General features: G+C 40.0%; 1 protein-coding gene across 7 annotated transcripts in view; it reads left to right on the top strand.

Moving 5' to 3' along the window:
* Positions 1-24003, top strand: part of OPA1 (OPA1 mitochondrial dynamin like GTPase) — an 85439-nt gene extending 61436 nt beyond the window's left edge. For all 7 annotated transcript variants that reach the window (XM_073359010.2, XM_073359012.2, XM_073359008.2 and 4 more), the window contains 2 exons: positions 19024-19101; positions 21781-24003. In XM_073359010.2, the coding sequence (XP_073215111.2) occupies positions 19024-19088 (65 nt within the window). In that variant the 3' untranslated portion in view covers positions 19089-19101; positions 21781-24003. The remainder of the gene's footprint in view (positions 1-19023; positions 19102-21780) is intronic.
* Positions 24004-25159: the final 1156 nt, after the last annotated feature.

The following is a 25159-nucleotide window of genomic DNA, read 5'->3' as shown; positions in this document are numbered from 1 at the left end:
TCATGAATATCAGTGGGTATCTAGCATTTTATATTCAATAAAATGTAGCAACAAAAAATGCCCGTGTTTCTTGCAGGTCACAGACCCTAACCACAGGTGGTTTTTTTATTAACTAATCCTCATCCAGTGCACAGTTACGGTGAAAGATGATGTATGCTGACATGTTCTGTTTTATTGTACCTTTGGGAAGATTTTAAAACCATCAGTGCTTGGCTCTGCAGTCAATTCAGAAACATTCTCCTCACTCTCTTGTGCATGCTTTTATTGCTAAGTGGTACTAATTTAATGAGCAGATGATTGAGAGAAGATTTCTTGGCTTTCTCCTTAGTGTACAGAGAATGTTTTTCTTTGTTACAATTTTCATACACCTGAGAGATCCTTTCTGATAACACTAGGCATTGAAGTCTCAGTAGGACCTACAAGTAATCTCCTTCGTAAACATGAAGTGGCAATTAGAACTCCACTACTTCAGGAAAGGAAATCCTCACTCCAGCAGTTCACTCTCATTAAATGTTTGGATTTTAATTCACCAGTTGAGATTTAGCTTCCTAGTTTGAAGCTCTACTTGTAAAGGAAGTCTAGATTATTTAAATACCCTTGACATGTCAGGACTTGTCTCCTGATAACAAAAGTCAAGCAGTGTTGCTATGCTACCTCAAATTTTTAACTCCAAAGCATTGAAAGTGTTTTATTGTTTGGTTTGCCCTGAGATGCCAGTTGATGGCATGTTTAGTATTCTAGCTTGGATGACACAGCCTCACAATGAGACTACATATAAATCACAAAATTCTCATTTGATGCATGTTTTTATTGCATGTATTCTAAATCCTGGAATGGAATTTTTAACTCTGCGTGTGTTTCATTAATACCACTCGGGCCCTGAATCTAACACTTTCACTGCATGTTACTTTCCACATTTTATTTATAGACACTCCAAAGTCTGCTCATAAATTGATTCCTTACACAGCTTAGCACAAACTGTGTAAAATATGGATAATTCTGAAGGTTGTACTGAAGATCTTTTTAGGGGGGGAAGTGTGTGTGCATTCATTTCAGAGAAATGCCAAATAGTCGTAGTATTATTTCGACTTCACATAGTGTTAAATTAATAACGTGAAGTCCTAGGACCAGAAACACCTGGAAGAAGGGGACAAAGAGGGAGAAAAGTAATTGACTGGGGGAAATGTGATGTAATATAATGTCTTTTAAAAGTGCCTTGCATATAGATGAACGTAGAAGTTTGACATGTATTGCCTTGAACAAAACACTAAAATTATTTGCCACCGGAAAGCCACAGATGTTTACCTGTAAGAACAGGTTTAGACATGCTCATTATTTTGTGTAACATCTGCAAACAGGGCGGTGCAGGGGTCATCTAGGTCTGTCTTGTTCCCTGTCTAATTGGGCACTTACAACGCTTCTGGATTACAAATTCAGCCATTGGTGGGACCTGTTGTCAATTCACTTGTTCCCTAGCTCCTTAGCAACATGATTTCAGTTTGTAGTATAGATAGGACCTTACCTGTGTTTTGTAGCTTGTCTAAAAACAGTTCCAAATCTTTAGCCTATCTGTAGGATACTGTGAAGTCCCATGTGTGTTACCAAAAATGCAACTGTCTTGTAATTGAGTCCTCTGACTTGTTTGTATTTGTAGTTCAGATGGAGCCCAAGTGGCACAACAGTAAGTTGCACTTACGAAACACGGATTCCACAGCGACCCTTAGAATCTCACCTGACAGCTCCTTATATATGTACTTTATATGCAGGATCTACTAGCATTGGTACGGAGGAGTAGGAATGAAAGCAGTAATGTTTAAAAATGTTATATAAAGTAAATTTCGCACTCATAAAAGTGCACCTTGTCAGTCTCTTCGTCCCTCCCATTGTCGCCTTCATTTTTAAGTCTCTGCTTTGGGCACGAAAGGAGTCCTGTAGCATCTACTGATAGCAAAGTAAAATCCATACTAATGCCACAGCTGGATAGAGAACTTTTGTGCATACTGTTAAAGTTCTAGCCTGGTTTCTGCTGTTTAAATGAAGGAGAGCTGATATACTGTTATCTGTATGGTTACAGCATGGAAAAGGGCTAGTCTATGAATCTCCTTGAATGGAATATATAATCTTTTATTATGTTTTACCTGTACATAGTGATTTCTACTGCATTTCTGCCTTATTTTACTTTCATCAAAGTAGTTAATGCTGTACACTTCAGTATGTTGTTTCTCCATTGGTCTTATTGAACGTTGTTAAATTTAAAAAGCGAGCAAATAACTACTCAAAATGTTGAAACTTGTAGGTCTGCTAGTGTATTTTTGTCGTCAGGGAGTTGTTAGTTGTTGGTTACTGGGTCTTGTTGCCATCAAAAAGCTTGGTGCAGGCTTTCAGACCTTTTCTGCTGGTTTAGTTAGAAGAACTTGTTTCTGTGCAGTGCTGTTGTCCAGAATCAGACCACAGATTTGTATCCTATATGGTAAAGAAAATAATGCAGATGAATGACTTCGATCTTGCACTGAAATGCAGAATTCCCTTGATTTTGTAATTTGTTTCCTAAAACAAAATAAATTATAGTTACTTTAGCAGCAAACTGGACACCATTAAATTAGGCTTGAATAAAGACTGGGAGTGGATGGGTCATTACACAAAGTAAAAACTATTTCCCCTGCTAATTTTCCCCCTACTGTTACTCACACCTTCTTGTGAACTGTTTGAAATGGGCCATCCTGATTATCACCACAAAAGGTTTTTTTTCTCTTGCTGATAATAGCCCACCTTAATTAATTGGTCTCATTACAGTTGGTATGGCAACACCCATTTTTTCATGTTCTCTGTGTGTATGTATATCTTACTACTGTATTTTCCACTGCATGCATCTGATGAAGTGGGTTTTAGACCATAAAAGCTTATGCCCAAATAAATGTGTTCGTCTCTAAGGTGCCACAAGGACTCCTCATTTTTTTTGCTGATACAGACTAACACGGCTGCCACTCTGAAACCTGTACAGAAGATTAATGCTGTGAGGGTGGCTTTCATCTTCCAACAAAACTCTTCCTGACACAGATGCTCTTTGCTGTTGAGCTTCCCAATGAAGTGGGCCCCAGAAATATTTAACTGTTTTGAGAGTTCCACTCTGTCTGACTGATTTCTTTTAGAATTTCAGTCAAAATAATTCAAAATATAAAGGGCCAAAGTAAATTTCCTGAATAACATGAACTTCATGATGCAGTTAAGTTGCTGTACAGCTTTCTAACACAAGATGGCAACATCTGGCCTTTGTGGCAGCACTGAGAAGGATCGATAAGCAGGAGTCGTGCCATGCCAGGCGTCCAGACTCTGTTTACTCTTCTTTACTGTTTGATGCCTGCACATTGTCCAGGCAGCTAGCATTTGTTTCTTGGCTGCCCAGGCAGCGAGCATGTGTTTCTCGGATGTTAAGTTTGTTTCCTTTGGGAGGATACAGCACTTGTCTGGGCTTGCCTCTTATTTTCTACTCTTTTACTCTTTCTTACTCAGCAGTTTGCACTGCTTAGAAATGACAGTGAAGCTTTTTCTCTATCTTAGCTACATGGCTAGATTCTTAACCACAGCTGTATTGCAAGGTTTGGCTTTACAAATCAATTTCAATAAGTAACTATTATTATAAATGGAAAGGAAAAAAATCTTGCAAATCATTTGAAAAGTAACCGCACAGAGCAGTTCATAAGGTCTTTTCCACTTCTGAAGCTCCATAAGCGACTATGGACGTATATTGTAGTAGCACCTACAACAGGCTAAAGTGCTGTCAATGCAAACAGGAAGATACGGAGTGCAGCCCTGGCCCCACTGAAGTCAGTGGGACTCTTGCTATTGACTTCGGTAGTGTAAAGATTTCAGCCCGGTCTCTGCTCCAAGAAACTTAATATAGATCTCAGGGTGTCCTTTCTTTTAAAGAGCTTAACTATGAATGCTGCTTAAAAAACCTCAGACCACTTTTCTTCAAAATCCAGTTTCTGCCCAGTATATGCGCATGTAAGAATTATTTAACATGCAAAGCCTCTTCCCACAGTTCTGTGTGTGCTATTCATCCAATATTCTGCTCCCTCATAATTCAGGTATTGTAACAAACAAACCCAAAAACAGAAACAAAACCCCATGCAGATCCTATTTGTGGAATGGGAGTAGTTGGCAGGGAGCACAGTAGGAGGCAAGGGATCAGCAGAATACTGAGGGAAACTTGACTCTCAAATGACTAAGTGGTCAGCCCCCAAGTCAGTTTGTCAGCACATAAGGCATTGACACCTGTGCAGGTGTCAGACTAGTCAGGACTTCTTTCTACACAAAGGCCTATTGAAATGGAGGAGTGCAGTTGAATGTGTACAAAAAGAAATTCCTACCTTAGGGTGATTTTCTTAAATTCTGTCACAGTTCTAAAATGTAATCTTGGTGCACAGAATTAGCTGTAATTATTTTCTTCTAAAGCACAAAGTGTATCAAGACTAACTAAACTGGTGTTCCAAAAAACTCTTCTGCTTTTTATATCTAAGGCTAACACTGGGTTTTGTTACCTGTTGAAGTCACTGTATTTTTAGTGTGTTATGAATTCATTAGAATTGGATTTAAGCCTCTGTTGCATTTTATTTTGGAAGTGTCCTTTTAGTGTGCCCGATTGATGTTGGTTGAATATTGGGCATCCTCAGCGTGCCATCGTAGTTCAGTTGCACATCTGTGTACAGTTTCTCCCCAGATTAGACTGGTAATTGAAATACAGAGAGTGTTGTGGAACCAGTATTTGGAGTTTCTGGGTAATATGTGGCCATTTGTTAGATTCCACTTAAACAAGGGAGCTCCTGGTGTCTGTGGAATGTCTGCATAGAACAAAGGGTGGTTAAAGACACACCAGTTTTTAATGTCATGCATTTAAGTGGATCTTGGTGCCAGAGTCCCTTAGCAGTAATTTGGGGGCAGCTGTAGCATAGTACTGCATGGTGACATTATTTTCTTCATTGTTATGAGCTGCAGAATGAAAATGCTGCATGAAACTAATTTTATGGTTTGGAGCTGACTATCCCATATTTGTATTTCACTCCACTGAGATGACTACAAGGTTACTATTGACCTCTTCCTGGTCAGATCTCATGACCCGTTGATCACATATGTTCCTTAAAATCCTGTCCTCCCTTGGCTTTCCTGACTCCATTTGCTCCAGATTCTTTTCCTTCTAAATCAGATCTTTTAAAAACAAGGACTGATAAAACTCTAGCAGCTCTACTGGTCACAACCACGGGGGAGGAGTAGTTTCTCAGGGTGGAAGGGTCCAGATCACTAGGGTAAAACCAACACCTTAAATTCCACCTGGAATCCGATAGATAACCAATGTCGATTACAGAGAGTTGGCCACAATTATTTTCATTTTATATTGGTGCTTAAAACATTTATTTATTGCCAACAATATGTTTGGATTCTGCAAGATTGAGGTAAAGGGTCTAATTCCGTAAGCACTTACTGTGGGGTCCCAAAGTCCCCAGAAGGGACTCTAAAAGAAGGATATGGAGAAGACGTGGACTTGGAAATCCAGAGGAAGGAAGCACATACAGGGATCTTTAGAACTAATTATTATCATGGAAGAAGTGAGCTTTTAGAAGAGATTTTAATGAAGACTGGATGGTAACTTTGCAACCAGTTAGCTACACCACTTAACAAGGGTCAGCTGCATTATGTACAGGTTTCCTAATGGCCCTAAGATATCCTCATAAGGAGCACATTGCTGTAGTCTAATCTTGAAGTGACAAAGGCAAGGATAATAGTAGTGAGATCTGCATCTGAAAGCGTTGTAACCTTCTGAACAGGTGCAGATCCAACAGCAGTCCTGACTATCCCTGCTATCTGATCATCTAAAGCAGCTGAGGAACTAAAAAGACCTGCAAAAAGAAAGGGAATACTTGTGGTACCTTAGAGACTAACAAATTTATTTGAGCATCCGATGAAGTGAGCTGTAGCTCACTAAAGCTTATACTCAGATATATCTGTTAGTCTCTAAGGTGCCACAAGTCCTCCTTTTCTTTTTGCGGATACAAACTAAAACGGCTGCTACTCTAAAAAGACCTGCAAATGCAAGTCAGTATATGCCCTCAGTTACGGTGGCTGTTATCTTCCACTCATTCCCCCTCTGTCTTTTCTGGATTTGTTCCTTATTTAGTGCACCCTCATCTATGCCCCAGTCTCAGCCAGAAACTGAATGCTCACCTACACCATCTGTATCTGATAAGGTGGAAATGTTAGAGGCAACATGACCTGCTTCCTCTCAACCCTCCCCAGATGCATGCTGAATTGTGGGGAGGGTGTGTGTGTGTGACAGAGAGAGAGAGAGACAGCATATGTATAGTTTGTACATGCACACTGAATATGATCGTTATCATTAGGATTAAAATGTATTCAGCTATTTTTGTTTAGTGTTCCTACTCTGTTCTATTCAGTTATAGAGCAAATAGCTGTTATTTGTACCTAGTCACCTTTGCCTTATTTTTAATTCAGTGCATGAGCCCAGCTAAAGCAAATGTACTTTGTGGTAGTGGAGGCAACTTGAATTTAACAGTTCTTTGTTTTGGACAGCTGTGTGAAACTGACAAATTAAAGCAGTTGCTAGAGGAATGTGTAGGATTGTTTGTGTCAAAGTGCAGATAAGGTAGCTCCTGCTTTGTGTCATGGCAGAAAGGGCTTTAAAGAGCCGCGTCTTCTCAAAGAGGGAAGTAATCCTCTAGGGAGAGCATACATCAATTGTAAACCTCCTCTGATGGAGCGATGGTTTTCTTAACTTCAAAATCCCAGATGGCAAAGATCGGAGTGCTGTGGTTTCTTAATGTTATTGATGAAGAGCCAGGCACTAATATCCAGGTTCAAAAACAGATCCTCACAAAGTTTAGCACATTCTTCGCAGACCAAAACCATCATTTAAAGTCAACATAGAAAGATAATGATAAATCGGTGTAGGACTGAAGGCATGCTTGCTGCCTATTAATCTTGCCTGAGTCCAATGATCTACCCTTTGATGCATGTTGTTCTGGTGTTATGTTTACTAAATTTAATCTCTTCCTGAAATGTACTGCACGTGACAAGGATGGAAACAGAATGTTGGGTGCTAGTTTAAAAAATACTGATCAGTTATATGTTCAGATACCATATACATCATTAATTGGATTTTCATGTGGAAGTAGTAGTGTTTGTAGAAATGCAAAATTATTGCAGGTGGATGAATCAAAAGAAGATGAATCAACCTCTACCAAGCTGTGAAATATATTAATCAGACCCTAAAAGACCTAAGAAATTAGGGTCATCAGGGTTTCTCTGCCAGCTTAGTTAGTATGGTCACGGTGGTTTTTCACCTAGCTTCCAAGATGGAAGGCAATATAAAATAAAAGAAAGAAGTGCAGTAATTAATATGACCACACAAACAAACATGAGGAATAAAGTAACATCTTCTCTTTCAGAGCAGGAAGACTTGAGCAATTAGTCTGTATTCCTGACAAGCAGAGACGAATCATGGTATCAGTCCTATCTCTAAACATTTCTCTTGTTAAATTTCATCATTAAAAGAGAAGATGTCTGTCTGAAATCATAACATAAATGTTGTTGTAGATAGGCTTTACTGGTTTGTGGTCCAAGTAACTATTGAGTACAGTCCTCCTTTGGTTTGAGGACCAAAATGTATCAATTTCCAGCACTTAGTTTTTATAAAGATCAATATTCATGTTTCTGCACTGGGATTTACACAAGTAATTGCCTTTCGTAATATGACAGGTTTCAGAGTAACAGCCGTGTTAGTCTGTAGTCGCAAAAAGAAAAGGAGGACTAGTGGCACCTTAGAGACTGACCAGTTTATTTGAGCATAAGCTTTCGTGAGCTACAATGAAGTGAGCTGTAGCTCACGAAAGCTTATGCTCAAATGAATTGGTCAGTCTCTAAGGTGCCACTAGTCCTCCTTTTCTTCTTTCGTAATATGGTTAGTCACAGAAGTTGTCTGTGCGTCAGCTGGAGGAATTTAAACCGTTTATGTATTTGGATGAGTCATCACATAGTGTTCATGGTCTGCTTTCAGTTTGTTTTTCACCTACTCCCTCCAGTTAATGGGCATGTTGCTCTGATACAGTGAATGAAAATGACAGGTTTCCTTCCACAATTAAATCTTTGCCTGATTGTAGAGCTGATTCAAGACATTTCTATTCTGTGTTGGTTCCTCATCACTGTACATCTGGGCACCTTCCAGGCATGCATTAAGCAATGTGACTAACATCTATTGTGTGCTCCATTCTGTCTCTCGTTTTGACAGTTTTAATTGGAAATCCGATACATAATGAAAATTTTGAAACCTGTGGTAGGCTCTGAGCGCTGTTTATGGTAGTGCTGTGGCATTAATTACCTTCCCTTGTACAGGGATGTGGGACCTGACAAGTTCTCAAATGTAACTAGTGTCAGGTCAAAAGTCTCAGTAGTTGTCATTTTCACCTCCGCTTAGCTATCTCAGCTTTGATACTATGCTCCTGCGTTGTCAGATATGGGGTGATAACTTCATGTTTGCCAGTCTGTAGAGCCCTGGGGACTACTCTGAGAAACACAGTCGGCTTCTGTTCTGTTTGATTGGGGAGGGGAAAATGTGTTGCTGGAAACAGTTTCATTAGCTGAGACGGGCTCATGTGCAGACCTCAGGCCAGTGTGGGTCAAGACATTGATTAATTAGTAGCCTACACTTTCATCAGTACAATGCACAATTCATGTTTTATGGGGGTCTTTTTTTTTCCTAAGAGCATTTTTAGCAACGTTAAAATAAAATGGCAATGCTAAGTACTTGTGAAAGTATCTTTAATCTCTTCAGACAAGCTGGCTTTCTGACTGCTGGTTTTGCTCCATCCCCTAGCATGAAGTAAAGGTGGGGCTCTTAAGTCGCGGTTGATAACTTTGCTCCAATATGATTTGAGGATAAAGTATCGTTAGCGCTGGTAGCTAGATTGATTTGAGCAATGATTATTAACATCTTCTATCCAGACTCTGTTCCTAGCATCAGTTCCTTGCAGTGTTTGACCTGGTGTCATGGTTCTGGCTTATAGCATGTTAACCATACACGCTGGGGTTTCTAAATTTCCTTTGCCTGAATCCTCCCCTGAAACAGGAAGGAAAAGAGAGAAAGACCAACAGATTCTCTCTCTGTGGTGGGGAAGCAGGCTCCCCTGATGTTTCCTGTTGTGGTCTAGTTGAACAAAGTACTTGGTCAGTTCACTATCAGGAGGTCATAGAAGAGCTCATGTCCATAAAACAAGGATGTGTTAAACCAACTCCTGGAGATCTGGCTATATTTGGAGATATATAAAATGGGTGTGCTAAATATTTTGGTTTTGTTTTAGGGTTCTAAGAAGATGCTAACCATTGAAAGTAAGATCAATATCCATTGTTCTAATAGCATCTCACTTGTGCTATCAGCCATGCAGAATACCTCCTCGCACCACTCCCCATACCACCAAGAATACCAGGATTCTAGCAGCACCCAAAATGAACTGCCTGTTTTCAAGGGCTGGAAAAGTGATTTAGTGCAAACGTGCTTAAGTTTTGCCAGTAGCTCTGGGCTCCAGCTAGTAAAACATCACAGTGCTGTTTTTATCTTCCTAGCTCTGTAAAGCAAGTCTTATACACAGATGTGATTAACGCTTTTGTGTCATGATTATCCAATCCCAATAAATATACTTTGAAGTTCAAAATTTACAGAAAGTATTTATTTAATCTTGCCATATATTCACATCTATTGCATGGTACAGTAGATTTAAGGAACATATTTGATAACCGTAAATGTTAGTTTTACTATGGTGTTACCTTGGTTAGCAGCTTTGTTCATTCTATGTTGGCTACCAGTAACGAAGTGGTACACTAGCTTTTCTGCAAGCTTGCATTTTAAGTCTGTATATTTTTAATGATTCATGGATTTACTATATGAACTATTATAAATTCCATTTAAACTTCTCCAGTACTGCAGTGCTTTTATTACACTAATGAGCTAATTGTTTAAGAATCATTCACATGATTCATCCTGCTGTTCTGCCTTTTTTAAAAAACTTCAGCCACTGAAGGGCTTTTGACAAACCAATATTTATAACAGTTTGACAGCAGGATGAGGAACAGCGTTTGTCTTTGTAACAGCTTGAAGAAAGGGCCTTTCCAGCACCCAGCCATGCAGTTACAATCTTGACCTCTTTCTTATGCTGGGAACATACATACAGCAGACAAGTAGCACCTCCCATGTGTTTTCTTGACCCTCTGACTGTCCATTCACTTCCCATCTGTTTTCCAGTCTTAAAGGAACAGAGGGGGCCCTCTTCTTATAAATCTGTCTTTGCAGGTGATAAATGATGTTCTGTCTCTTTAAGGGCTGCCTGGGTGGTTTTTCCTTTTTTCTTAGTTTTAGCTTTCCCGTCGGACACATCCAGAGCAAAATATGGTATGTGAGCAAGAGGAAACTGGCAAAAAAAATGTGATGAGCCAATGTCAAAGAATTTTTTAACATTCAGCAGGACATGACCCTGCAGTGATCAGTAAATTATAGTAGCTCTTCTTAGCCTTTCGAGATTTGTGAGGTGGGAGAAGGCATGTTGATGCAAGTTTTGTAACTTGTGGGTGTAGGGGTTGTTTTGGGAGTTGACTTTTTTTGGACAATCTTTAGAACACTTCCCCCACATTGTTTTAGCAAGAACTGGAGTTTTCTATGGTCCTATAGAATATGGAAGAACGTGGCACAAAGGGCTGAACCAAGAAGAGATTGTTTCACTTAGCCCCCTTTATATTTGCTCAGTGTGGTTTTGTATATGTAACTGGGATAATGTGCTAGTTAGTTTGATGCTGGGCGTGCTAATCAGTCTGACTATAGACTGGATTTTCTGCTTACTGAAGGAAAGATGATGTGTTCATAACAGCAAATCAGAGATTTTCTTAAAGGAGTTGTAGCAAACTAACTTCTTGTGTAGAAGGAATTCAGGGAACAGAATGGAGAAAATTGACTTAGGGGAAAGATTTAAAAGAACTAAAATATAAGTGCCAGATAAAAGGAAGGACAGATCAAAACCTACGAATATCAGAAGGCTGTAAACACTCAAAAAGGAGAAGAATTATTTAACAAAGTACAAGAAGCCAGAACTTATAGGGGTTATAAGTGTTGTTTTATAGTGCCCCCATTCTACTAGGTGCTTGGTCGAAGTTTATAATAGAAGATAGGACCCTGTCGTCAAGGAGTTTATAATCTCAGACCCCGATCCTGCAATTCGATGTCTATAAATGGGCGCCATTGACTTCGGTGGGGCTCCGTGCCAATCAGACTGTAGACTCAAACCCTGAATGATAGACTGACGGACACGTGAGGATGCAACATACACCAAAAACAGGAGGGAGGAGGGCAAGGAAGCGCAAGGGTCAGAGGCCTGCCTTTTGTGATCACTCAGTTAAAGCATGCATATGTCATGGCTGTGCAAATATTTCCTCTTCTTTTTAAAGAATAAACTTTTTTTGTAGGTGATGGTTTGATACTGAGCAAAAGTTTCAGGCTGCAGGGCAGGAGAAACTTTTGGCCGAGAGATGTGTTGGTCTGCAGAATAGATTCCTATAGCGTGTTCGATGCCCCGGTTTCTTGGGTTGTTTAAAAGTAGCCCGAACAAAGAACCAGAGATCATCGAGCTGGGAGCAATCCTGTATAGGCAAGGAATGGACTAATGACCATCTCCCATTGTCTAACTTGTAAGACTGGGAGGCAGCATATCTTAGTTGCAGAGAAGACATTAGAACTCAAAAGGTTTTCTGCCAGCCTTGTGCTCGTTCCTCTAAGGCCCTGAATGAGAAAAGTCTTTTACGTAGGAAAGCACTTAAATGTACTTAAATGCTTACCTAAACAGGGATCTAAATGTGTGATTGATTTCTGAGCAGATGATTTTACCTCTCTACCTGAGTTTTCCTATCTGCAAAATGGGAATACTAACTGCTTCCTACAAGACAGAGATGTTTGTGTAGATTCCTTCTTAATGTTTGTAAAGTCCTAAGTATTATGATTTAGTTCACTAAGTACAGACAGCTCTGGCCCCTTTCCTACAATGTAACTGTCCATCTGTAGATTAAAAGAAAAATAGTTTTTGAGGGTTTTTTCCCTTCATATTCATCTCAGAATCAGGGAGCAGAGGCATACAATAAAGAGTAAGGGCTTGTCTACACAGGAGAGTTTTACTAGTAGAGTTACAGCAGTATAATTATGTCACTTTAACTCGTTGTGTGGACACTGTCTTATTCTGGAATAAGAGTGGCTTTTTCAGTTTTGCTTAAACCCCTTCCAGAGCAACTAAGCTTTGGAAAATGAGAAAAAATGACTCTGTGTGTGAAAGTGACACGCACGCATGCTCCCAGCCAGGAGCTGAGAATGGGTGACGGGATGGATCACTTGATTACCTGTTCTGTTCATTCCCTCTGGGGCACCTGGCATTAGCCACTCTTGGAAGATGGGATACTGGGCTGGATGGACCTTTGGTCTAACCCAGCCTGGCTGTTCTTATGTTATGTTCTTATGACACTGTTGTATTTAATGTCCACATGAGGAGCTAAAGTGCTGTAACTAAAGCAGTTTAAATTCACACTTTATCAGAGAACAGTATAACTTCCCCAAGCAGACAAGCTCTAGGAGGTTTCTTGAGTCCTAAATATTATTCCAAGGCCAGGATGACAACCTTCTTCAGAAACTCATGCTACTGCTGCCGTATGGATAGTCTAGTAGTAAAAGATTTAAACTGATCCTTTGAGTTAGTTGAAGGGGAAAGGTTACCTGCAACTCCTCTTGCTGCTGCACTACTTGATATACATACATTCATACGTGTGTGTGTAAGATATAATGTGTGTGTGTGTATTGTGACAGACCCAAGCCAGTGGGGTACAGTAGTCTGGTCGAAGGCAAATATACTGGCCACTGAATTAATAGTTTTCTGTTCCCTGAGTGACCAGAGCAGGGGTTGCCCTAGAGCAATCAGAAACCTGCTAGAACCAATTAAGACAGGCAAGCTAATTAAGACAGCTGGAGCCAATTAAGAACTTACTAGAATCAATTATGGCAGGCAGGCTAATCAGGACACCTGGTTTAAAAAGGACCTCCCATCAGTTAGTGAGGGGGCGCACAAGGAGCAGGGAGTGAGAAGGCGTGCTGCTGGAGGACTGAGGAGTACAAGCGTGATCAGGCTTCAGGAGGAAGATCCTGCAGTGAGGATAAAAAAGGTGCTGGGGGAAGGCCATGGGGGAAGTAGCCCAGGGCGTTGTAGCTGTCACACAGCTGATACAGGGGACATTGTAGACAGCTGCTATCCACAGGACCCTGGGCTGGAACCCAGTGTAGAGGGTGGGCCTGCGTTGCCCCCATCTCCCCAACTCCTGATCGGACACAGAAGTTGACCTGCTCTGTGAGCAACACCAGAAGGGAAGGTCTAATTTGGAAAGGGATCTGGCCTGTCCCCGACCCACTAGGTGGGACACAGAGACTGCGGGGATTGTTCTCCATTTCCCCCTTGCTGGCCAGTGATGAGGTTAGCTGAGTGAACAGCAGATTTGAGCCTCTAGCAAAAGCGGCCAAACTGAGAGCTGCCGTGAACCTCTGGGGTGAGCAAATCCACCAAAAAAGCGCAGGACCCACCAAGGCAGAGGAGGAACTGTGTGTGTGTAATATCCTGTGCATGCGTGTGTTTTTTGGATATAATTCGTAGATCTGTCTTCAAGTTGCATTTCTCCATCTAGGAGTTTGTGGCACACAGCATCTAAGCACCTATTATTCTGAGAAGGCAATGTCATTGCCAGTGATGTATTGCTAGGTTGATTTTAATGTTAAATTAAGGCAAAAGTGATCCTATATTTAGTCAAATGTATGTATTTTGAAAAACTAAACAAAAATATAGATTTATATCATCAAAGAGAAGAATTAGTGAACAGGACAACTTTGTCTACAGGGATACCTCTGTGGAAAATTTCTAGCTTCTGAGGAAACTTTTCCACTATTTGTTTTCAGTCATGACAGAAATGTCTTACACTGGAAAGCTAAATTCCTCTTTTAAAAAATGACAGGTTTCAGAGTAGCAGCCGTGTTAGTCTGTATTCGCAAAAAGAAAAGGAGGACTTTTTAGAGCAATAAATTGGTTAGTCTCTAAGGTGCCACAAGTCCTCCTTTTCTTTTAAAAAAAGTCATTTGATTATAAAGCTGATTATTTTTCTTACTCTTACAGCATTATATGAAAAGTTTCTTTCAGATTTATTGCTTTAAGTTATTCACCCCTACCTCATCATCTTTGCTTGGAAGGTAACTGGCTTCAATTTTAACAGCACTGCTATTGCACTCTATGCAATGCTTTTACTGGTGAGGCACGTTAATAATGTAGCTATAAAGTTGGGACCAGTAAGTAGACAGTCTGTCTTTATGAGACTGAATATTTGGGGGGGGGGGTTCTCCTTCCTAAATTGATGTTAACAGCAAAAGTAAACCTTATCCTTGGCTGTGTCTTTCTGTATTCACTGTGTATTCAAATCCTAATTACGGATCAATTAGTCTGGTTTTGAGCCTTTTAGAGTCAGTATCAGAGGATTAATGAAAAGAAAATGAGTGGGCAGCGGTATCATTTCATGTGGAGATAAAAAGGGAACAAGCATGAATGGGTCTCTCAAGCCGCCTGAATAAAGAATTTCTTCATTCTGTGTCAGTGGAGGTTTATGGGATATTGGGAAAAGATTATGGGAATATTCATGACCAAATCAGGAGACATAATGAATTGATGTATGGAACAGCTCATCCTTTAGGTAAACATTGGGTAAATGGAAAGTAGAATGGGTATTCATTGCCTGTAGGCCTGTGTGTTTCATTGTTCCAAAGCTAGAAACAAGGGGTTTGTTATAGTTTTCCTACGCTGGTTTCACTTAAGTTTTGATCACTGTTTAACAGGTGGTGTAAGAATCATGCATTCATAACTCCACATCTGTATTAACACTATCAGAGTTATGAGAAACATCTAAATATAAACTTCAGAAGTAAATTATAACAGAACTGTAGCACTTGGAAGCCTGATGTGATATTGGAGCATTGGATAGTAACTCTGGAGAAAGTTCAGTATGTTAGAGAAGTGCGTACTTGTTAGCAGGTTAAAAGTTTATCTCGTAGTCTGCGGGTTATTTTTTAGAATAATACAATATTGCAACATAAATACCCTCAATATGTCATAGCCATCTCCTTAATGTGGACTCATGTGAAGAAGTGTCCTGGTTTGAAATCCAAAAACCTATTGGATTTTGAGGAAGTATTCATTTGCAATATAAAATGTATTGCAATTGGGCTGTTTAATTGAAGATGGGCTCAAGCCAAGAAGCTTGGACACAGATTTGGAGCAGAACCCCTGGGAAGTGTGTGTGTGTGTGTGTGTGTGTTGGGAGAAGAGGCAAGTGTTAATCTATCTCACAGCAAAGTGTGTTGGATCCAGAAGCAAACATCCCCAAACGTTGAGGCAGTTAATATCTATTGTTTCTGTTTGGGTCAATTTTAGTTATCGTCCCATTGTTTGAATGTAAATGATAGGAGGTACTGACATACTTACCGTGAAGTATTCAGTCACTGCACTCTGTTGCTCATCAAAATAAGTATCTCCAAGAATTTCAAATTATCATTGTACTAACCACAGTTGTATCAATACGCTTTCTGCCGTTATGCTAAATGAAAAGCAAACTAAATAGCAGGGCACGATTACTGTGTGTTGCATTATGGGTTTTAGAAAAAAAATATATTTTACCTGTTGATTAGTATCTGTTTCAGTGCAATAAGCTGTATTCCTACCGCGAATACAAAGCTTAGTATGAATATATTATAACTTCTTGACAGACTTTTTAACTGTTCTATTTAAGAATTTTTTTTTTCAAAGAGTTAAGTTACTTAAAGACCTCATAATTATTACAGTTAAGGAGTCACTTCAATTCTATCCAGGTGTAAAAACTGATAAAGTGCTTATGATAACTATGGAGGCAACTTTAGTATGTCTGTTCTCTAAACAACCACAACTGCCGAACTGCATTCTGGTGGAATAAACATTGGCTATCCTGGTACTTTAACATGCCTTGATCGAAAAATTAAAGTAGATCTTGTTGGCACAAACCGAACCCCCCCCACACACACACTTTTTTTTTTTAAGGGTGAACTCATAAATTATGGATTTTGTTGATGTTGTGAATTTCCAGCACTGGACTATTTCACTAACCAAGGGTTGAACAGGAAAAATATTTGCATTTAATGTTGTTAAATCTGTCTGCTTTCAGTGAGACTAATAGCTTGATAAATATAAAAATCATATTTGAGGAAAGAATGTTGGACTGAATAAAGCAACCCAAACTAAAAATAAGTAGTTCAGAATTACATTACTCCCCAAAGCAAGAAGTATACATCATAATTACAAAAATAATTGTGATGTGTTTGTCAAATATAATACAAAATTAGCCTTTGAAAGAGATCTGGGTTGTGCGCCGCGCCCCCCCGCCCGCAGAAACAAAAAAACAATCTTTAAGCAGTTTTGAATCCAGCAGTAGCATGTTGTCTCTAGCAACATGGCTTTACTGAGGGCTCATCTCCAGTCATATTTTAAGTCTTTGGGATACAATCCTGATCCTACTGGAGTCAATGGGACTTGTGCTATTGACTTTAATGGGACCAGGAACTTACCCTCTGTCCGTATCTGCAAGACTAGAAATTATCTGGACCCAGGATAGCTAAAAGGCTGTCTCAAGCTCCAAGACTTTGGTTGCCCTGAATAGCACTACTTCTGAGGGATGCATATGAATGCACTCAGATTAACAAAACAAACATACATGTCATTTCCCAGGCAGGGGGCGGAGGGGATTGGAGAGAAAGCTGCACTTGAAAACCATACATCTCATTATTTTAATTTTTAGCTCTGGTAAACATTCAGACACCCATGTTCATCACTGTGTATAGGACGAGTATAGACTAAGATCGCCTGAAGTCTTTAATGAAATGCCTTTTGGTAGTTTTAGCCCAGTGTAGGGTAGTCAGGAACACAGGTCAGCACACACTATCACTAAGTTCACTCTGGTGTACAGATCCTTTCTTTGCTCATTAGAATGCCCCATGACAAAGTTGGTTAGGAGACTAAACTACGTCTGGTCTTCAAGGGGGTGATCCAGCCAACTTGAGGTTGAGGTCATAGAGAGACCGAAGCAAGAGCTTACCAGGCCAGGCTGTTAACATGAAATAAAGCTGACTGCCTTGTTTTACTGTATCTATTTCAAATGCTAGCCAAATAATGTTAACAGCTTTGTTTCAGTTGCAGAATTTTTCTTTATTATTGGAGTATATTTTACATCACTCTTAAAAAATCTGGTCCGCTGAAATGTCCTTTTTATCCTACAATGATTAATTTGTTTTTGTTTCTGAAACACACTTTGGTGTAAAGTATGAGGATTAGGTCATTTCATTGCTAGATGAAACGATTATTTTTCCTAGCTACCTCCTACAAACACTCCCTCGGGTGATCACACTTGGTGCTTGCTCCCAGCTGCACACGTACCCTGTTCAGTCATGTACTTTGGTTTTTTAAAATGTAATAAGTAGCTGGGAAAATGAAGAAAACTACTAATGGAAGAAGATAACCAGAAGCATCCCTTGTAACCTCACAAAGGGAATTTGGGGCTTTATCCCAGATGATATTCTTAGTTTGTTAAAACTAGATTTGAACATTTGCATACTTTTGCTGAACGCTTGATTTCCGGATTATTCTAAGTGCAATGATCCACTTCTTCCCTTTCCTTCACACACTTAAAAAGGAGTAACTGGCTCTACGTAGGTTTACAACAGAGGGTTCTCAAACTGCGGGTTGTGACCCCTCAGGGAGTTGGAGCTGTCAGCCTCTACCCCAAACCCCGCTTTGCCTCCAGTATTTATTATAACGTTAAATATAAAAAAAGTGTTTTTTAATTTATGTGGGGGGGTTGCAGTCAGAGGCTTGCTGTGTGAAAGGGTCACCAGTGCAAAAGTTTGAGAACCACTGGTTTACAAGAAGGAACTTCAAGCAGGGGGAGAAAAGCATGGAGGCTTTTCAATCCCATTAAGTTTTAAAGTCTGTTCTGTAGGTCACTGCAGTTTACATATAACATGTAGACACTACAGTGAAGGGTGTTGTACAAGATCTTGAGGGGGAGAGAGGGACACAGTGATGGTAAAAAAAAAAAAAAAATCAAGGGTTTGGGTTTTTTAAAATTTCCTACTGACATTTTGTTTTCAGTGACTGCATGTAGTTTTGTCCTGCTAGTGGTTTTGCTGATGGGGAAAATGATTCCAGATTTAGAGGTTTTGCAGAATATAATTCTGACTGCATCGTTTTGATCAGTGCTGAGATGCAGGGGACCAAGCGTAGATATGTAATTGAATATTCAACTCAGATAGGATTCTTCACTCCAAGCACTGTGTCTTTTGTACCAGGTCTATTGCACGTTGAGGTCTGATTGCTTGAAATTCTACCTGTTAGGTCACTAGCTTTTAACTGTTTCTTGAATGATTAATAGTGTTTGTGCTACTAATGTGGAGAATAATGATATTGGGCTAAAAGAGAGAGGGATTAGTGCACTTTACTTAATGGATAACAACTCCCACTGTATAACAACAGGTGCACAGTTGACTTGACATGTGTGAGCCAGTGGAAATCTGAGCTTTTCAAAACATAGCTATTTCAGTATCAGATTGCTTTGCTGCATTTTGGAATTATTAAATTAGCATTTATGGAAAAAGGTATATACTTGGAAAAGTTCTTTAAAGAAAAAAACAGCCTGAAAAGATAGTGTATGTATTTTTGTCTGATGCAGACACTGTTCACAAAGGCATTCAGTGCATCAAACATTTAGGATAATGATTGCTTACAGAATTGGATTTTGTTCTGCTTTATAGTTGAGGTTTTTTGTATCTATCCTCAATAAAATAGCAAGAAATTTGAATGGCAATCTTTTTAATCTTTCTAGAAAAAGTTCGGGAAATCCAGGAAAAACTTGAAGCCTTCATTGAAGCCCTCCATCAGGAGAAGTAGATTGTTCAAGCAGGTACAATGTTCTTACTGTTCTCTGCACGCAGAACAACCCATCACACACAATGCTGAAGGAATTGTTTCCTGAAAATCCATTTCATTTTACAGCTTTCCCTTGCTTCTTTCCTTTTTTATTTCAATTTTCAGTGCTATGATTCTAGTCTTTATAACAGCAAAAGAATGTGAAATATAGTATAAGTGCTTTTAGGTTAAAGAGACAAGGCGGGTGAGGTAATATGTCTTTTACTGAACCAACTTCTGTTGGTGAGAGCGACAAGCTTTCGAGCCACACAGAGCTCCTCTTCAGGTCTGGGAAACATACTCTGAATGTCACAGCAAAATGCAAGGTGGAACAGATTGTTTAGCATAAGGAGTTAACACGTATTGTAACGGACCATTCAAGGTAGAGTGGCCTGTAAACACCTCTGTAGTCATAGGACAAAAAGAGAGGGTTAGAGGGTTACAGATTGCTGTAATAAGCCATAAATCCAGTATCTCTGTTCAGCCCATGATTTTTGGCGTCTAGCAGAGTAATTAATTTAAGCCTCTGGGCTTGTCATTTCAAAGTGTTGTGCAGGTTTCCTTTGAGAATGAGGACTGAGAGGTCAGATATAGAGTGATCACTTTGTGAAAAGTAAAGGAGTACTTGTGGCACCTTAGAGACTAACCAATTTATTTGAGCATGAGCTTTCGTGAGCTACAGCTCACTTCATCGGATGTGAAAAGTGTTCACCCATGGGTGATAGGGTGTTTTTGTCTTTTATCATATTCCTGTTTGAGTTCATTCGAGGGCATAGTGATTGTCTGGTTTCACCCACATCCTTGTTGTTGGGACATTGAGTGCACTGGATGAGGTACACCACGTGTTGATAGGCATGTGTAGGATCTATGAATCTTGAAAGTTGTGTTGGGGGGGGTGTTGATCATTGTAGCAGTAGAGATATGACTACAGGTCTTGTATCTGTTGTTCTGGCAGGGTTTGATGTCACTTTGAGTTGGTGTGTCCTGGTCTGAGGGAAGCTTGCTTCTGATGATGAGCATGGAGAGGTTGGGGGGTTGTTTGAAGGCCAGAAGTGGAGGTTCAAGATAATAGAGTATCCGTTGTAGTTGTTGACACCTTATATGGTAGGTGACAACTAGGGGTGTGAGGTTGGAGAAGGTTTTATTTCTGTATTGAAGCAGGTTCTCTTGGGGTATTTGGGTGGCCCATTCCATGATACAGTCTACTTCTCTTGTGGTATGTCCTTGCTTGGTGAAGACAGTTTTAAGTGTGTTAAGAGTATATCCCAGACTTTCTCCTCTGAGCATCTTCCGTGTTCTCTGAGTGTTTGGCTGTAGATAACCTATTTCTTGGTGTGTTTGAGGTGGTTACTGGATCTATGAAGGTAGGTGTGCTGATCCATGGGTTTCTTGTATATAGTTGTCTCTAGGGTTCCATTGTTGAAGCTGACTGTGGTGTCCAGGAAGTTGATGCTCATGTGGAAGTGCTCCAGAGAAAGGTTAATGGGTGTGTGGTGGTAGCTGAAGTTGTGGTGGAAATCTCTGACGGAGTTTAAGCTGTCTGTTCAGAAGATGAAAATATCGATATATCTCAGGTATATCATTTGGTGTCATGGTGCATTTATTTGTCCAGAAATTCTTCAAGGTGGCCCATGAAGAGGTTGGCATTTTGGGAGCCATCCTAGTACCCCAAAGGTTTGGACAAAATATTTGGTTTTGCATGTAAAATTGTTATGGATGAGGATGAAATGAATGAATTTGGTGATGTGTTTGGAGTGGATATGTGAGGCTTGTCCATTGTCTTGTCAATATTGGAGGCAGGCAGTCGTGCCATCATTGTGAGGGATATCGATGTGTAGGGAAGTGACATCCATGGAGGTTAGGATGGTGTTCTGAGGGAGCCTGTTAATATTGTGGCATTTGTGAGGGAAGTTGGTTGTACCCTGGAGGAAGCTGGCCCTTTGTGTGGTGAGTGGTTTGAGGTTGGTTTGTATGAGTCCCAGTATTCCTCCAGTAAGAGTGCCATGGCCAGATATGATGGGTCTGCCCTTGTATGTAGAAGGGGTGGGTATGTGGGGAATGAGTTTGTCTTGGAGGTGTTTGAGGAAGGATTTGATGATATCCTTAAGTTTCTGGGTAAACTGTGGTATGGGGTCATCTTTGAGTTCTTTGTAGTAGGTGGAGTCGGAGAGCTTTTGCTGTGACACTGTGAGTTCCTTTCCTAGACCTGAAGAAGAGCTCTGTATGGCTTGAAAGCTTGTCTCTCTCATGAATAGAAGTTGGTCTAATGAAAGATATGACCTCACCCACCTGGTCTCTCTCGTATACTGGGACTGGTGCAGCTACAATTCTAGGTTAGTTATTCAGGTCTCATGAAACAGCTCTAAGATACACTTTGAGTGCACAGTTTGTATCAACATTAAAATGTGAGATCAGTTATAGCTCATTGTAATCAAAATGTGACGATACCTCTGTTTTTGTAAAGGATTTTGAGATCCTTATATGAAAAGTGCTAGATAGTGCACGGGAAAATTATTATTGTCAGCACTCAGATCTGAGTGTCACTTTCAGATTTCATTCATGTCCATCACCTAATTCTTGTGTTAATTCTCAGAGTATATAAGGCATCATGACTGAACTGTATAGTATAATTGCACCTGTTTTTAATTACATTAATTGCCTTTTTATATTTCAGCTGCACTTTTACCATAAGAATGCGGGCCTTTACCAAAATGCATTGCACAAAGAAGACTGAATGAAATGGCTGTTCTGTCCCATTCTTCTTCCTATCGTACCTTTTTGAAGCATCCTGCGATGTCAAAGGGGGTGAAGGAAGTAATTTCTCCCATTGGACTGAGAAGTATTGAACAAAACCTCCCATTTGAATTTTTGAAGCAAGACAAACATGGCCGCAGAATCCATTTTTTGTTGTGTTGAAATGACGAGAGGAGGGAATGCCAAAGTTGCCCAATTAAGTTCTGTTCCTGAGAGGAAGGAGAGGCTTTTATTTCTTGGCTGCGGTCTAGTGTGGCTGTACTGGAGCAGATTCATACCTTGCTTTTATCCAGTGTCAGTTTCTTGCCTGCAAATAATCCTGGGAGTTTGAAATAAAGATTTATCATTTGTACATACATGAATGAATGCCCTTCTAACTAATATTGTTTGTATCTGTATACGGTATGTGAAGCATCCTCAATCACTAGGGTACACCTTTAAATACATTGTGGTGAGAAGGGAGATCTGAGAGAGAGAGACTTTACTTAAGCACTTGCGCTTGAGCATTATCCAAGGAATTCTGCCAGTTCCTGTATTTTGAAAAGTACAGGCTGTCATTCATTGACTCCTTAAAAAGTTTGGCTCAGGAAATGATGTCAACAGCTGCTCATTTTATGGCTGCTTTCCTAGTAGATGATGATATGCTGAATCATAGCCAATCACATTTCATTTTGGGGGTTGCCTGGACACTAACTGGGTTTCCTGTTAACTTTTCCCATATCCTGTTGGAAAGTAAGCTAATTATGTGTGTGGCTAATACAGTAAAATAATTTAACAGTGTAACTCACTTGGTTTGACCCTCTCAAATAAACATTTCAGAAAAAAAAAATCAAAACCAGATTTTTTTATATATATTTTCTTTTTACTGGGGACTTTAAGGCCAAAATTGCTTTAAAGTCGTGTAATACACAAGATCCCTTCATAGCCACTTGCTTTGTGTAGTTTAGACAGGTATAAATGTTCAGTGGTTGTCATTCCTTCAGTCTGTCAGATTGCCCCCAACGCAGTCTGCAAGTGACATACAAGAGCTTGGTGGATTAAACAAATATTCACCAATTCTTTGAGGTGTCACATAGAATTTTGCTCACTTGATTTTACTTGTTTCTTCTGTTATCTCGTCTGCCAGTTATACATTTTGTGTAATATAAGCCCCACATAAATGAACATCGTCTTTTTTTACATATCTCAACTTAGCTTCTATTGCTGTTAAAATTGTCAATGAGACAGATTTAAGAAAATGATCTAAATACAATTTCACAGATGTCCGATGACTTTTTAAAGCCCCTTTTTATTTTTCTCCAGACACTCTTAATACAAGTGTAGTAATCCAGCTAGAATTGACAGACGGTGCTGAATACTGCCCAGGAAGAGGATGTTAGACAGGTTCAAAACAGTTCATTGTGCAATTACCCCAAAATGTAGGTTAGGAAATTGACATAGCCTTGTATTCTTCCCTCTGAAAGAGGCAAACGATTTGAATTACTAGTAATTGAGAATGAGAAGGAATAAGTATGTAAGAACATTTATCGTTTTGATTCTCAGACACAGAGAGCAACTGGAACAGGAAACCCCTAACATTTGATAATCAAAAATAAAACTTTAAGCACCACTGTGTAAAAAAAACTAACGTAGGATTTCATGCAGTGGTGCTTAAAATTAAACATGGCAAAATAATCGAACAGATTGAGCATTGGGGCTTCTCTTTACTTAAAACCACTTGATTACGGGAAAAATAGTGCATTTTAGAAAAAAGGTAAATTGGTTTATATGATCTTTTGGCACAGACTGTGGGTAACTTCAGAAGTTTAAGTTGTTTCCACAACTGTGAAGGAAAGCAGATTCCCTAGATTGTCTGTCACATGAATGAGTCTGTACTTTTATGAAATCCCTCTCTGTACAAAAACCCTTTTTCGTTTACTTGACAAGATCACTGTTTGAAATCTCTGTGTAGTGTGAATGTTGCAAAATGTCACATCCAGTGGTCAGTACGCACCTTTTCTCCAGCATGATATCAGTACACTTTTTGGTTGTAATTTATTGCTGATCTGAGACTTAGCATCATGTGTTCCTCGAAAGCTGGGTATTTATTGAATGCAGATGTAATTGAAGGGAAAATAATAAAATTCAGGCTTTGAACACAAAATGTTCATGTCGTATGCACAGTTGAAAAGTTACTAAACCTCCTTGTGGCTGTTTCCCCATCTGTAAAACAATGATAAAGGTACCCCACCTTTGTAATGTGCTTTGAGATCTAGGAACATGGAGCGTTATGCAGTTGCTGAATATGGCTACTGTTTTAATGTATAAATAACACCCTTTGGTTCTGTTTTTTATCAGGTTTTCCTGAAAAATCCCCGGGTTTTGATAAAGTCAGGATTCGGGTTTTACCAGTTTTAACCCACATTCTGCCCCCTCAAAGCCCCCACGGAATGGCGCGGCCCAGCTGCAGAGAGGAGAGTAAAGGCCGTTTGGTGGCTGCTGCTGTGCAGAGGAGGCGTGAGAGGCAGGGAGCTGGGACCCGACAGCTGAGAGGGGCTTCCTGCCTAACTTGCTCCCCTATCACCAGCTCCCTGCCGGTCTCGCTCCCCCAGAGATGGGCAGGGAACCCGGTGACCACCCCAGTCTGCTCTACCTGCCAGACAGAGCCCACTCCTGACTTTCAGCATGGCCCCATGCAGAGTGGCAGGGAGTCGTGTCCTGGCAGCCAAGAATGCTTGACAGCTGCAGAGCCAGGCCCACAGGAAGTGGAACAATCCCTTCACCTCTCCTGCCTTCTGGCCCCTCCTTTTAGTTTTTTTTTTTTTACTGATTTTCACCTGTTTTTAATTTTTTTACGCAGACTGATAAATTCCCAGGAAATTGTAAATAAAATAAAAACCAAACCCAATGGGCCTTATATATAAACTACAGTATTTCGCTGGTAGTGTTAATATAGCACTATGTATAGGCATAGTGCTTTACAGATAAACCAGACATGGTCCCTGCTTGAGAAGCTTATCAGCTTTCTCATGGTTTGGTCGTGCATAGATCTTTTTCTCAGTAAGAAAAGGAGGACTTGTGGCACCTTGGAGACTAACCAATTTATTTGAGCATGAGCTTTCGTGAGCTACAGCTCACTTCATCGCATCCGATGAAGTGAGCTGTAGCTCACGAAAGCTCATGCTCTAATAAATTGGTTAGTCTCTAAGGTGCCACAAGTCCTCCTTTTCTTTTTGCGAAGACAGACTAACACGGCTGTTACTCTGAAAACTTTTTCTCAGTGTAAGTGAAATTCTCACAGGCTTTTACACTGGGTACCA

This window comes from Lepidochelys kempii, chromosome 9 (assembly GCF_965140285.1).
Source record: "Lepidochelys kempii isolate rLepKem1 chromosome 9, rLepKem1.hap1, whole genome shotgun sequence".
Lineage (NCBI taxonomy): Eukaryota > Metazoa > Chordata > Testudines > Cheloniidae > Lepidochelys > Lepidochelys kempii.
This window is presented reverse-complemented; position numbering and strand designations above follow the sequence as displayed.